Source organism: Paramormyrops kingsleyae, chromosome 3, assembly GCF_048594095.1.
Source record: "Paramormyrops kingsleyae isolate MSU_618 chromosome 3, PKINGS_0.4, whole genome shotgun sequence".
Lineage (NCBI taxonomy): Eukaryota > Metazoa > Chordata > Actinopteri > Osteoglossiformes > Mormyridae > Paramormyrops > Paramormyrops kingsleyae.
This window is the reverse complement of record NC_132799.1, coordinates 15165917-15181485: the sequence shown is the minus strand read 5'-3', so window position 1 is coordinate 15181485 and position 15569 is coordinate 15165917. Positions and strand designations below refer to the sequence as shown.

At 44.5% G+C, this 15569-nt stretch overlaps 1 protein-coding gene across 1 annotated transcript; it reads right to left on the bottom strand.

Moving 5' to 3' along the window:
* Positions 1-4259: 4259 nt before the first annotated feature.
* calm2a (calmodulin 2a (phosphorylase kinase, delta)) lies at positions 4260-8753 on the bottom strand. Its single transcript, XM_023804365.1, has 6 exons — positions 8624-8753; positions 7360-7390; positions 5604-5747; positions 5385-5491; positions 5147-5282; positions 4260-4903 (listed from the first exon to the last, which is right to left on the bottom strand). Exons 1-6 carry the CDS (start codon positions 8624-8626, stop codon positions 4875-4877), a joined length of 450 nt encoding a protein of 149 aa, XP_023660133.1. The 5' UTR covers positions 8627-8753; the 3' UTR covers positions 4260-4874.
* Positions 8754-15569: the final 6816 nt, after the last annotated feature.

Genomic DNA, 15569 nt, shown 5'->3' with positions numbered 1-15569 from the left:
AAAGGCAGATGCAAGCACAGCTGCTTTTTTTCTTGAGACTTGAAATCTGTTTTTTTTTTTTTAGATCATTAATTCAGAAAACATTCCCTACTGCTTTGTTGTCCTTAAGGGGATAGCATATGCAGTTCAAAAATTGTATTAAAACAACATTTTATATATACACCGATCAGCCATAACATTAAAACCAGCGACATTGATTATCTCATTACATTGGCATCTGTCAAGGGTGCCATTACATGCTAGGCTCGTGAACAGTCAGTTCTTGAAGTTGATGAGTTGGAAGCAGGAAAAAAATGGGCAAGTGAAAGGATCAGAATGACATTGACAAGGGCCAAATAGGGATGGCTAGACAGCTGGGTCAGAGACTCTTCAAAATGACATTTTTGAGATGGTATTGTGGGGTGTTCCCAGTATGTAGTGATCAGTTCCTACCAAAAGCAGTCCAAGGAAGGCCACCCATTGAACTGCCGAGGGGGTCATGGGTGCAGAAGACTCATTGACAATGTATCTGAGGAGTGAAGGCTAGCCTGTCTGGTCCGATTCCATGGGAGAGCTACTGTAGTGCGAATTGCTGAAGAAGTTAATGCTGACTATGATAGAAAGGTGTTAGAACTCACAATGCATCGCAGCTTGCTGCGTACGGGGCTGCACAGTTGCAGATCGGTCAAAGTGCCACCAAAAGTGCCTACAATGGGCACATGGAGCAATGGAAGAAGGTGGCCTGGTCTGATGAGTCACGTTTCCTGTTACATCATGTGGATAGCCAGGTGCATGTGCACCATTTACCTCGGGAAGAGATGGAGGCAGGATGCACTATGGGAAGAAGGCAAGCTGGAGGAGGCAGTGTGATGCTCTGGCCAATGTTCTGCTGGGAAACCTTGGGTTCTGGCATTCATGTGGATGTTACTTTGACCACCTACCTAAACATTGTTGCAGACCAAGTACACCCCCTTCATGGCAACGGTATTCCCCAATGGCAGTGGCCTCCTTCAGCCACACTGCAAAAATTGTTCAAAAATGGTTTAAGAACGTGGAAAAGAGTTCAAGGTGTTGACTTGACCTCCAAACTCCCCAGATCTCCAGCCAATTGCATATCTGTGGGGAATAATGCTCGAAAAACAGGTCCGATCCGTGGGGGCCCCACCTTGCAACTTACAGGACTTACAGGATCTGCTGCTAACGTCTTGGTGCCAGATTGTGGAGTCCGTGCCTTGACAGGTTGGAGCTCTTTTGGCAACACGATGGGGACCTATACAATATTAGGTAGGTGGTTTTAATATTATGGCAGATCAGTGTATTAGATTCATATGCAAGGATCTGCTCCTCAAATGATGAAAGTTCAGCTGCAGTAAGAGGTCCAGTTGAGTGCCGGAGCATAATGTAACAAGTTAGGTTTCATATCCTGAGCTTTTGGTGTTTCGTATCACACTGATCACAGAGTTCTTTTCACTTTCTCGCTCTCCTGCAATGCAATCACTTTCAACAGCTATCCTATCAGCAGGAGCCATGGAGATATCATAGAGTTTGTTCTGGTTAGAAGGAGATCAATAGAGATTTGGCTCTCAGGCAGATTTCTGTGTCCGTGTAATTATTTTTCTGCCATCTGTGTGAAAACATAATCACTTAATGCTCTTTATAAGCGTCTCTCTCTGCCTTTGAACAAATACGATAAATCTATCTCCAGGATGATTCTTTTTTCACAAACACTTCCTCTTGTTGACTCCCTGACACTTATGACCATCTTACACATTGGCACCAAGTAACAGATTCGCAGCATCGCTTGCACTACAAGCTGAGCACTCAGCGTGTGATCGATTCCCACCTATAAGGAAGACTGTGTGCACACATTGTGCCTTTCTGGGTGACACAGATGGTGCTCTGGCAAGTCCCCTCGATGCTGGGGAACCTCAGTCAACTTTGTCCTTTAATGCTGGAAGATGCTACAAACTATTTTGTGAGGATTGTTACAGCGTTTTTCAGCATCCTTTCCATGGTTGTTTACATAACTCGGTTAAGAATATCTACATTATTATATTATATTATATTATATTATTATATTATATGTGGTGATAAGATTAATCAGCATAAGAATACATAAGCCTGACATCCTCGCCCAAAAAGGTGTGCAAGTCAGTAGCTATATAATGGATTGCTACATATTGCATGAATGCCTGATTAAATTCTTTAAAGCTCGTTATGAAACTGGGTTACTGTAGCCGCGCGGCAGAGAAACAGCATGTCCTTAAAACGCTCGCCGTTCTGCCGTTACGTAAGTGCTGGAGATTGGGAACGCCATGACATACAATAACACTGACTGCATTTCGTGTTGTTGACTATGGCTGAAACCTCGTTCATGTCATCTCTGGGACACCACTGAGCCCCAGAGCATGAATCTTGCACAAGTACTTCTTTTTTATATGTTGAAAAGAATCATGTAAATGCAAATGAGATTTACAGTTTTTTTTTTTTTTTTTTTAAAGCCACATTAAAGTGTTATATTTGATTTTGCAGTGTTCTCATTGCTGGAGAAAGCCTGGGTAACTGGTCAGCTGCCAATCCAGGTATAACCCCACTGCAAATATGCAGCTTTAGACTGGGATCAAACGAAGTCGATGAAAAATGTAACAGCTGCTGTTTGCACCAGGGACCTTAATTAAGGGGTAATTTTATGTAGAGTGTTGCTATTGCTCCTTTGAAATCTGGCCCTTTGATTCCTGCCCACTGACCCCTATTCTGACTGAAACCAAGTGGGTTTTCCAGAACCAGCTAACTAGTGACCTGCCGGCTGTGAATAAGCTTTTGAGGCTGCTGTCGCTGACGTGTTTGTCTTTCTGCAGCTCTCCACGGGGGCGGATTCGTTAGCAGGACACTTTGATTAAAATACTGGTGCGCGCCTGGGTTTCTTGTAGTCACACAGAATTATCTTATGCTTGGGTTCTGAATAGAGAGCGGATTATGCCTGTTGAAATCCATTTAAATAATACCTCTACCACATTTCCCCAGTATGGCCATGTAAGAACTGAGCGTTGCTTTGAGCTTAAGCAGACTGGTTCACCGGGCGACCATAGGCCACACAGCACAAGCTTTTAGATCAGGGGTGGGCAATCTTATCCAGAAAGGGCCACTGTATATGCAGGTTTTTCCTGCAACTTCCTAAATAGATTATTAGAGGACTGATTGGATGAAGAGTCCTCACACCTGGGTTTGAACAGCTGACCCACAGGTTATCCCAAAAACCTGCATACACACCGGCCCTTTGCGGATAAGATTGCCCACCCCTGTTTTAGATCCAGTCATCCCTCGATAGGACTACCATCAAAATCTAAACGGAACGCTGCTGGAGGGAAGATTTGCAGGTTTTACTGTAACAGGCACGGGAACGGAACACTGTGTGAGCAAGCTGGCTTTACACTTGATGGAAGGGAGTGAGGGCAGCTCGGAATGGAGATCATTAACGCATGTGAGCTGCGGGCCTGACGCTGCCTAATTGAGGAAGACGTGGTCGGCTGCTGCTTGCGCTGGGATAGCTCCTCACAGTGTCTAAAACGTAGGTAAGGTTCTGGAAATACTGGTTCTGCTTGGCTTTACTCCCTCTAACGTGTGGCGTTAAAAACGGGATCTCAGGCTCAGTACCTGGCCAACTTGGTTGCACATGCAAGTCTGTTTATTCGGAGACTTCCGCTGTGGTGCAGCTTTGCGTCGGCCGAGTGAGAAACACGACTTTTGCTTGTGTAACGGCAGCGGCTGAGGTGCAGGTTAACTTTAAGGTCACGCAAATCTGAAGGAGCTTAACTTCCAAGCCATCTCGTCGCAGGAAACTAGAATTGCCTGCCACGATATAAACTTACTATTAACCAAAGCTTATAAAGTCATTTTTTCACCTCAGAAAGTTCTACCCTATATTTAGGCCATTTATCAGAAGTGTTGGTTGGGCTGGTTGGTTTTGGCAAATGCACACATAGCAGGAAACCACTTCAGCCCTGCCTGATTTGGGTTCTTTTTCTGAGAACGCAAAATGCTAGATCCCCCCTCCCCACAGCAATTTAAGATATCTCTGTACACACTGGTGCCAAACACATGTGAAATAGTCTCCATCTTCAATTAGGTCGTGATAGGGGAGGAGAAATCCAGCCCAGAGCGACTGAAGTCAGTGGTTGCTTAGATACTACAGATTTTGTGTATCGGGTCAAATTTGTGTTCAGAAGCTGCTAATGCAAATGAGTTACTACCATCCTCAGGAAAAACAAGGCCATTTCCAGTTGGGTAAATTGTAAATTTTATTGGAAAACAAAAATATACAACTTGGAATGGATTCTTTGAGGCATGGCTGTGCCATAAGCAGTTTAAAAAAAAGAAAAGAAAAGGAAAAGTGACTAAAACGTTAAAAAGCATAGTAAGAATCAAACAAAGTTCTCTGGTATAGAACAGCAGATACAAAAAGTTAGTGTACGAGTACCTAGCGGAAAACACCCGTTGTTTTTTTTTCTTTTTTTGCAATATAGTGCAATGCTGAGATTTTTTCTGTATACTTTGTCCATAGTCCATGCAGAGTCGTCCTCCACATCAAAAAGGTTAACATGCCACTTCCAATTGACAGGCAGCCCCAATGTCACCTTATGCTGGGGTGCTGGCTGCAGGGCAGAAAGGCTCCAGGCCACACCCAGCCCCCATCCATGTGACCATTCTTCACCCAAAAACAAACCAAAAATAAAATAAAAATAAATGATAGCAAAATAAAGGGAAATGAGGACTTGAATCCTAATTAGTATACATGCAGTTCCTTTGGACAGCAGGGGAAGGGACAGAAACATTTTACAGATAAATTAAAGAAAAAGCTAATTTTATACAAGAAAAAAAAAATCTGTACAAGGCCATCACTTTGCCGTCATCATTTGTACAAACTCTGTAAAGAGACAAGAGGGAGATAGATTAGTTGTGTAACAACCAATCAACTCTCTTTATGCATGAATGGATATAATGAGTCAAGACTACAATGAGCCAATCAGAAGCAGGACAGTAAGGAGTCACACAGATGAAAAGACCAATAAAAGGGCTGTTCTCATGGCTCCATGCATTAACATTCAGATTGTAAAATGCTGTATGTGAGCAAGGTCAGATGTGAACCCTGGTAAATTGTCATACCTACCTTCATAGTTGACCTGACCATCTCCATCAATGTCTGCTTCCCTGATCATTTCATCAACCTCCTCGTCCGTCAGCTTCTCGCCCAAGTTTGTCATAACGTGGCGCAGCTCTGCGGCACTGATGTACCCATTTCCGTCCTGCAGCGGGGGGTGGGGGGGGGGGGAGGTCAGTCACATTCACTTCTGCTCCCGCTGACACATTCACATTCCTTACAGTCGGAAGCTCAGTCACCTAGTTACCTTGTCAAAGACACGGAATGCTTCCCTGATTTCCTCCTCGCTGTCTGTGTCCTTCATTTTCCTTGCCATCATCGTCAGGAATTCTGGGAAGTCTATTGTGCCATTTCCTGGAGGGAAACATTTAAGTGTGCTTTAGCCCTGTGAAGTTACAGTTTGGGTGAATAACAGAGTTTGGAGGAATGGTAGCTCCCACTGTTGGGAAAGTCCTTGGTTCCTCACCATCAGCATCCACCTCATTGATCATGTCCTGCAGCTCTGCTTCTGTTGGATTCTGGCCCAGGGATCTCATGACTGTACCCAACTCCTTTGTGGTGATGGTTCCATCACCGTCCTTATCAAATAGCGAGAAAGCCTCCTTGAATTCTGCGAGAAGGAACAGGAGAACGTGGATGGCTTTAGAGGGAATCACCGCCATGTTCTGAACTATCTGCTAAGAAGTGGCTGATGCTTAGCGCTTCGAGTTTGCTTAAAAGCCCAGTCCTTGCCCACAGAGAATCTGTGCGGTTTACCTCCAATCCGCCCAGAGCGTATTACTGGACAATTTTCCTATGGTTCATCTTAGAGAATGAGTGTGTTAATGGAAGAGCAAAGATGACGAGGGGAAATTATTGACTCCGAAGAAATGCATTAGCACTACAAGGTACTCAGCAGGGGGAATTGGGCCACCCATCAGATGTTGTAACCCAGCAACATCAATCGCTGCCTGGCCCATTAGCTCAGGGTGCGGCATCACTGGGCGCTCCAGCCCCCCCCCATGCAACACCGCATCAGATGTGCACGCCATGGGGAACAACTCAAGCCCGCGAGCCAACGGGATGTCACCAGTTACGAGAACGCTACCGGGGGAGCAGATAGTCCTTGACAGTTTGACACGGCAAATTGGAATCAGCCTCAACAAAGAGCAGCTTGTCAGACTTGTGCCAGCTGACACGCTCCAGGCCTGATTACGGGAAAGCAGGCGGTGTGGATGTGACTGTGGTCTCCATGCCACCAGGCCCGCCGTGAAAAAAAAAGACGCTGGCTGCTTCTTCTGATGAATAACTTATGTAACCCGTGAGAGGATCACTTGACTGAAGTCACAGGCAATTTGGTGAAGTGATATGCTTTGCATAGCAAGACACCAACTGAACAACTACAAATAACCTATTACATGGTCCACCAATGTTGTTAACAAGCCCTTTCTGGACGACACATATGTAAACAGGAAAAGAAAGTTCTGTTTCCTTGGGATAGCATCCAATTACAGGAGTCTTCTGCAAAACTATTTAAAAATCCAACAACCACCACACCCCATACAAAATTAAACCAAATATTATGTTTTTTCTCCCACAGGACAGCAGCATTTGCCCTCAACTGCTGTATAATCCTCTCCTCCTCCATTTAACCTGAATATACAGAGATCATTATATTCCTGAGAGCTGCAATTCAACCAAGCATTTCAACGAAATTAACACAGCTGGGCGACGCTGCTGTTCTGACGTCTAGCGAGAGTCACACCCACTGCTTCCACACTGCATATCCAGACTTTTGCTCAGTTTTCCTGCCACGGGGCCAGTCGCCGCATTTGGTAATCAAATGCAGTTTTGATGCGCCACAAACTCTCCGACGTCAGCTGTGCAGACTCCCCAACGCTGGTTTCCATATGGTAACGTGTTGCAAATGCAGCCTGCCCTTCCAAATCAGCGATAAAATGTAAAGCACTTTCCATGAACTGGGTCTTTCTGCTGGTGTGAAAATGCCGTTGGGACTGGGAACTCTGCGGGGTAGGTCTCCCCCTCCCCACTCACCCCTGCCACCCCCCCCCCCCCCCCGACACACGAGTGTTTTAAATGGTCTGTCCAGAGGAAAGCCTTAAAAGGCAAAAAATAATCCGGGGAGAGACCGACAATGGTAATTGGCAACATTGCAAGAAACCATGCCGCAACTCGTGTGTCTTGCAGACAGCACTGATGGAGGGAGGAGAGAGGGACCTTACCGGCAATCTGCTCTTCTGTCAGCTGATCAGCCTGTAAGAAACCATAAACTAGGTTAAGTGATAGGCATCTACATTACTGCTGAGTGCACATGTAATGGATCACAGTCTTGCAGGCTCATTCACAGATGAACCCTTCGCTTTTGAAGTTGCACGTTTTAATCCACATTTTGGCGCAGTATTCGGTTAAATTACACTCTGGAGCTACAACCACACTCCAATTAAGCAAGAGGGACAGGAATATCTTGGCTTGTAAGGTTTTTGTTTTGTTTTTAACTCACCAGCGTTTAAATGAGCAATCCCAAGGTAACCACTCACTTCACACGCCCCCCCCCCTACCTTTGCGCAATGTCGCCCAGTAAAGTTACGCCTATATGGCGCAATAAACTTGTCATGTACTACATTCAGACTTCAGATGTATTACTATCAATTAATATCAAGTTAGTAAATATGGGTGATCATTAACCAGAGTCCGCCTGCAAAACGCACTATTCATACGGGGTGCAGGCATCGGGGGAGCCGCGAATCTGCGCAGACAGCCGGACATCGACAGATCAAACTCCGTAAGATCCTGGGAACTGGTTTGAGGACCGATACCGTTTTGCCGGGCCGGGAATCACATCCCCACCCAACGACCAAGACTTCGGTTCTGCACTAGGTGTGGTTAGGCGGCCGCAGTCTTTTCCGGAGTCGTTCCGCACATCATGTTACGTTTGGCTGAGCGTGTCGCCCGATCAGTCTTTCCTCATGATGCCGGTAATCCAGAGGATACGAAGCGGTCTGCGGACTAAAACGCCCGAAGGGGCACGACTGGGAACAACTGTCCATACGCGTGGATACCCCGATCGAGACAAAAATCAACACTGTTACAGAATACGCAGAGGCTAATGAAGAAAAACAAAATCACTGTACATAATAAGAAAAACGAGACAAAGAAACCGAACTACAGCAACAGGCGGGAGACGGCCCCGCTGTCATTTCACTCTTACACCCCCACTTCTCTCCCCAACGGCAATGCAATCCTGATACAGCATACACCGAGAAAGTTATTAATGACTATTTTAATCAGAAAGTGAAAACAAAACAACTATACACGCTTCAACAAATTTAAATCCCGATCTTCGTCCCTGATGCACATAAAAACTCCGGCCGGACAAGTAATTTGCACAGCTATGGAAATTTCTCACTGGCTCAAGTTCTTAAATGACTCAAGGCGAGAGTGCCCTCCATTGATACAGTAGCTATAACAGGATGTGAAAATACTCACCATTTTTGTTATTCTTCTTCACGCTGTCACACTACAAGTACAACACTCCCCTCTCCGGTAACGCACTGGATGATAGCAGATCGCCTCCCACCCGCCTTTAACGGTTGTTCATAAACTCCGCCCCCTCAGTGTATCCCTTCGCTCACCGTACCTTCCTTCAAATTTTCAAGACGGAGTTACAAATACTATTAACGCTATTTCACTATATAATTAAACATTTCGTTATAAAACAAATTATATAAAGTGAACGGAACCGATCATTTTCTGCGTATAATTAGGTGTTCGTACCGACATATGTGGAACTATCAAAGCGCGGAGGTGAAAATTCTGTAGGTTAGTAATGCAGCCTGCACCGTATAGGACGCGGTAGGAAGAGTAGAACGATTCTGATTGGTGCATTCATACCTGCAATGCGTCACTCCCTTGGACATGCATGGTAGCGCTAGACTGCACATGCACTGCTGGAGGCACAGGGAAAGATGCGTTGTGCGATTATGGCTGTCTGCAAGCGTGGCCCGATAGCCGGGACCAGACAGTGCTCCATTAATAATACACCTAAGTGTATTATTATATCTTTATGCACTCATCTTTAAAGGCATTTTCCTTTCTTGCTAGTACTGTGATGTCAGTAGATTGTTGCAGAAGAAAACATGAATTAAATTGCCTTGGTTTTTACATTTGCGGCATGACATGAATCAGACTGGTCTATGTTTCTTACTGCATGAAGAAAGTGGATGAAGAAAACTAGAAAATGGCATTCAGCTTGAAAGGATATTTGGTCTTTGCTGCGTGGGGCATTCTGGTCAGTCTCTGTTCATGTAACACAAACACATTATGCAATATTGTTATTTTTGTGTTTTGTGGTCGATCTGAGGCATAAGATCGATTGCTGTAGACCAACAGGTAAGGCACACACCTGGCCCAACAAAATGACAGTGGAAACCATACATGACGTTAGTTGTAGTACTGGGTATTAAGTCAGTAAAAATACAATGAGCAACACCCTGATTTTTTTGTTGGCGATCAGCATCAAACATAGCAATGCACATTCCACAGAAACAAAGATGTTTACGATGCAATTGAGCACCACCTTTCACTCACTATTTTAGGAGGTTAGTTTTTCTATTATTTGATTTATGCCACGGCAGCTCGGTGGAAACGGCATGACGGCCAGGTTTATGAAAGTGCTGATAACTGTGGAGTGACGGTTCTTTTTTCATTACAGGTATCTGAACCGGTTCTTTTCACTGCATTCTTCGCGCTCATTAATTTAGTTCTGGGTTAACCATGCAACTAATACCGCAGATCACGTAATTAAAAAATTATACAGGGGACATAATGTGCCTTTTAGTGACAGAAGTGCCGCACCGGTTCCCCGGGAAAATATCCAAATAGATGGGAAAAACGGGGAGGGGTTGAATATCGACCAAAATAAATTCAGCGCTGCTGGCAGATGAATTACTGTGGATCAATGCACGGAGCTCTCCGGCGGCCGATCGGCTGCCTCCCAACGCCTCTGCAGGCCAATAGTCCCCGGCCGGGCGCTGTGGAAGCTGCAGTGTGGCGGAGGAGGGGCCGGCCGGCCCACTGGGACACATCGGCTGCGTCGCAAATTTGGGTCAAGAGTGTTAGGCGTCTCCGGGTCCGTTTGGCGTCGACGTCGTAGTCCTCCTACTGCCCTCAGCTCGTTTTATTTTTAATAAACGGGGCCAGGTCAAAAACGGAAAAAAGTTTGCACACGTCGTTCTGAGTCTGGCCTATTAAAAAAAAAAATGTAAAGAGACTGAATGGCCGCAAAGGGCCGGATTCCACCTGTGGCTTCTACGCGAATTGTCCCTTTTAGTATTTTTAAAGCTTAATTCAGGTGGAGGGGCCTAAGTATTTGTAACATTTGTATGGTTTGTTGTAATGACATGAAATACTATATGCTATATACATTGTGCAATTTCTGTAGAGAATATGAGTAATTATTTGGGGGGCTGAATGAAACAGGTGGTTAGGGTAATCATTGTCTGATACCCATATTGCAGTCAGTGACTGGTGTATTTTATTGTTTATTTGTGTGACTTCTTCATAGCTAAGTGAAAAGTGAAAAGATCTTCATTTGAATGTGACGTGTCCAGGCTGTGATGCGTTCTGAACCCCATTATTGCGTCATGCGAGCCACAGATCCTCAGCATAGTGTCTGCCAAGTACCGAGGACGGTGTTTTGACCTCCGTGCTCAGTGACGGCCACGAGCAGGTCGTCTAACTTCTCCACCCTGCTTGGTTTGAACAGCTCCCTCAGCTCGTTGGATTCCGCATCTCATAGCTGTCTAGCTGTTTCCTGTCCTCGCTATTAACTTGAGATCTCAGGGGGAAAGTCCTCTAATTACCCTTGTTTATAATTTCTTACAATCACTTCTTTGTTGTTGTGTGTGTTTACAGTCAATGCAACACATGCTGTGCTGATTAATTTTTTAATAGCCGTACTGATGTTGCTTAGCGTTTCCAGGTGACATTTTGTTTCCGTTGATTGACCTCAGACTGGCATGTGGGAACCACCGATTTCACACATTCTGGCTCTATCTTGAAAACACAGGAGCCCTTTTCATTGAGATTTGTTTATTTCTTTGCTAAGGCCCTGCCCGTCTGGTTGCTGGGATAAGCTCCCCCTTTTGTGCAAGGGTGCACATGCGCGGGTGCTTGTTTGTTCCAGAATTGTAATCTTCTACACTGTTGGTGGAGGTGGGGGGTGAGGGGGGCATCCAGCGGTTTGTTTGTTCCTGGCGCACGTGCTCTGTAGAGGCCAATGAGGTTTTTTTGGATGCAGTTTGCAAGAACTTTTATGCGTACTGAAAACAGGGCTTTGTAATTACACAATAATGGGATGGACAATAAACAAAAGTCATTTAATACCTGCAAAGCCTTACTGGCCTCCTTCTGCTCAACTTGAAATTTGTTTTTCACTTTTAAATCCATGACTTGTTTTGCCCTTGAAATCTCGTTAAGGTCACAGGAGGGGTTAAAGGTGTGTGTGTGTGTGTATGTATATATACAATGTGTGTAATATATATAATATACATACACACTGTATATATACATTGTACTGGGCAGGCAATCAATGAAAATGTTTAAGGCTGTTTATCTGTGTAGGCAGTGTATATTTCCTCAGGAAAAAAAAACGCATTTTCACATTGGAACATATGCAAATGAACAGTAACATAATACAAAATAAATTTCTTCTGTTCTCCAGAAAGTTACTGATATCTTGTCAGATAGTTAGATGAACTGAAGTGCATCTAACCTTTCAGGTCCCAAACCTCTCCTCAGGGATACCACAACTATTCCATGTATTCCTTAAATTTCACCACCTGCTCAATTAATCAATTAACTTAATCAGATAACTTTATGAGGTATTGATTAGCTAAACAAGGTGGGGTAGTGGTTGAGTCAAAAAATTACTTGGCTGTATTGGACAGGGGGACTTTAGGAGAGGTTTACCTAAGCTGACATGCTTTGACAGACATCATAATTTTATACCAACATGAAGATCATTTAAACGTAAGTTTTCTGACTGCCTAAGACTTTTGCACAGTGGTATATACACAGACACACAGAGAGACAGACACACACACACATATAGACAAAAGTATTGGGATTCACCTCTTAATCACTGAATTCAGGTGTTTCATTCAGACCCATTGCCACGGGCGTATAAATTCAAACACCTAGCCATGCAGTCAGGTTTACAAACATTTGTGAAGGGATGGGTTGTTCTGAAATATATGTATGTATATATATATATATATATATATATATATATATATATATATATATATATATATATATAAATCTCAATACAAACCTCAGGGACTGAAGCATTTTAAAGAGTTTCTGCCCTTTAAGGCTGTGGATTATAAAGAAAGTCGCGGTGGTAGCCATAGGCTGCAGTAGGGCCTGCCTTCACCACTGGGTTGAGCTCTACATCTCGTTCCGTTCACTTCCCCCCTGCCTCCTGGTTGCGTAACCCCTGATATGCCTTTTGCTCCATACCCAAACAAAGCCTTATCAGACAGCGCTACAAAGTGCTCTCTTGACAGCGTTACAGCGGCGATACGCCCTTCCTGATAGGAAGTGGTATGTGGAGGCCTATTACTCTGCTCTGCGGGGCTTTGAGGCTGCAGTAAAGCTCATCAGGCCTGTTCTGGAACATGGAGATCCCCTGGAGCTGGGCATGGCTTACCCTCAAATGCAACTGGGGAGAAATACAAGCTTCACGGCTGTGGCCGGCTTTTGAACCTTTCAGTAGCAAACCCAGAATTGCTTCTATAATATCTCTAGTTGTATAAATGCATAATGGATAAATTGGCAGGTGTAGCAGTAATAATATGAAAAGGTGCGGTTTTTAGGTAAGGAAGGTGTATTTACCTCATACTGCCAGTTATGGGGCCAATGAGAAAATCAAGAAACGTGTTGACATGGCGCTTCACTCCGTGTTCAGTGCTGTCATTTAATCAGGTGTGTGTCGGCATGTGTGGAAAGTGTATACCAAAGGAATCAAGTGACCTGTGTGTTTGCTAACATCAGGGTAGGGAAAAAGGTGAGAATATCTTTTACGACTTTTATGATGGACTTAAGCTGATCCAAAGGTCTCCAGAACTGTGTCAGCAATGCAGAGGTGATGTAAAGCCAGCTTCCCTGCCCTGGGCCACCTGTCTGTCTTTGTAGGTTTGTCACGGTTGCACTGAGGATCAACAACTGTGAAATAATTTTTTTAGCATTTGAGGCTTTAAGTCAGAAAAGAGACTGTGTGGGGAAAAGGGCCTTTATTTTCATGTCTTTGAATCAGAATCAGATCAGAGGTTACTTGCGATTTGACCATGGGATGCCCCTCTAGAATGGCAGTGTGAGATTAGCACTCATAATGCTTTGGGTTTTATTATAAAGTAAAGTGGTAGAGGATTGTGGGTAGGAGGTGAGTGGGTCCTGACTATTTGTGCATGTGTTATGGTGGGTGAAGAAGAAGAGCAGGGAATGTCTGACTAATACACCTGAATGAACCCTAGATTTCCCTGAAAGGCAGCGGGTGCCTAGATGTCACTCTCTATTCTCCAAACTCTAAGCCTAGTAGTAACGTCTCATTTAAACCTCTGAATGGCGCCAGGCCTGCTAAATCCCAAAATACTGTCGTATCCAAGTGTGTTTGTACTGGGAGTGCGCCTCTGTGTCCTCAGCTCTGGAATTTTGGCTCTGGGGACGGTTTGTGCCCTGCAATAAACTTAAAGTGGCTTGATGATCTGACTTTTGCCCTGGGATAAATCCATAGCTGATAAGTCTGTGTTTCTAAGGCGCTGACATAGTCTTTGCTCTTTTTATGTATCACTTTCTCTCATTTTTTTATAACAAGATGCCCTATTGCAGCTGTTAGGAACAGAATCAGCTTCTGGCTCTCGTCATTATAACGTAGCAGTACCATCAGTCCTGACTGCCATTTCATGGAAGGCTGTAGTGTCCTGTACTTCCTAAAGTGCTGTGTTCCCCCGCAGCCATTTTGTTTGTGACTTCTAGCACTGACCCCTGTGCTGCAACATTGGGGACTGAATGAGACACGTGTTTTTGGACCCAAACAACTGACTCTTTCATACCATGACTACACTCTGAACTTCACCAGAGTGTTACAGAAGCTGATCTAAAGTGGGAGGAGGGTTGCCCCTCCCCATCCCTGAGATAGTCAGAAAGTCATGCACGCGCTCGCTGTTGCGTCCTGCCTGTTATGAATTATTAACTCACCTGCATTATCAGCTCCAAGACAATAAAATGGGATGAATGCATTCTAAGTGCAGAGTCCATTGCCGTGACTACAACTTTCTGCTGATTCCCTATGCAGACATTAATAGATATTTACATGTGTGCTAGCTGTCCGTGAACCTGCCTAGATTAATCTCTCTGTAATGAACAATTTAAGCAAACATGACTTCTTTGATTTTGTGGGACTGTTACTGTGGTGCATATTTTTTATGTAGCAGTTAATCATTTTAATATGTCAGTGTTTGTTTTGTATCCAGCGTAAATGAGTACATCGAGAGGAGTATATTCAATGCAAAGCATGACAAAATACACACAGTCGCTCTGAATCAAATAGCTTGAAAGGTAATGGTTTTATTAAGGATGTCAAGAGGACGCAAACCACAATGAGGGGAGGCTGGGAGGTAGCAACTGGGGGTTATTTATGCCTTCATTTGCTAAGTTTTTCACAAATGTTAAGCACGGGGTATTTACAAGTAAGTACCAGCACTTAATATTTAATGAACAGTTTTCAGGTCATGGCTGACTGCTTGTTTTGACACGGCTCTCCGTTTGCAGTTGAGCAAATGGATTTTTTTTCCGCTTGACTTACCTGTGAGCTTCAGGCCTGTCCAAGAGTCACTCATTAATCAAGTAACCCGATGCCTTTTACGTGGACGGCGCTACTCGGTAAATTACGCTCTGTATATCCGCGTTTCCCAGGCCAGTGTGGTCGGTGCCATGCATCAATCTCATGTGTGACCTGGAAGGGTGGACCTGCCTCTTCTCTGACATGCTTCCTGTTGCTGACCTATAAAAAGTCCCATTGACCACATATGAGGATAATGTTTGTAGAATGTGCTGCTTTTGGACAGTATTATGTGTGTATAGAGGTGTATATGTGTCGTTATATATAATAGTACGATTCATATAGACACGTACCATACTAGACTGTGGACTGTTGGTATTTTTAGTCACACGATGACTTGTTCCTTTGTCATGTTTTACCACCGCTGTGTCTGATCCTGAATCAGTGCAGCACTTCCGCAGGTTATACTGTGTTCCACAGTCCCATAATCCGCTGGACTGCGCCCCGAGACTCTGGCTGGAATCTGTGACTCAGCTGTGCGTCGTGACTCTGCCTTCACCCGGCCGACATGCTGGGCTCTGCAGCGCTGCT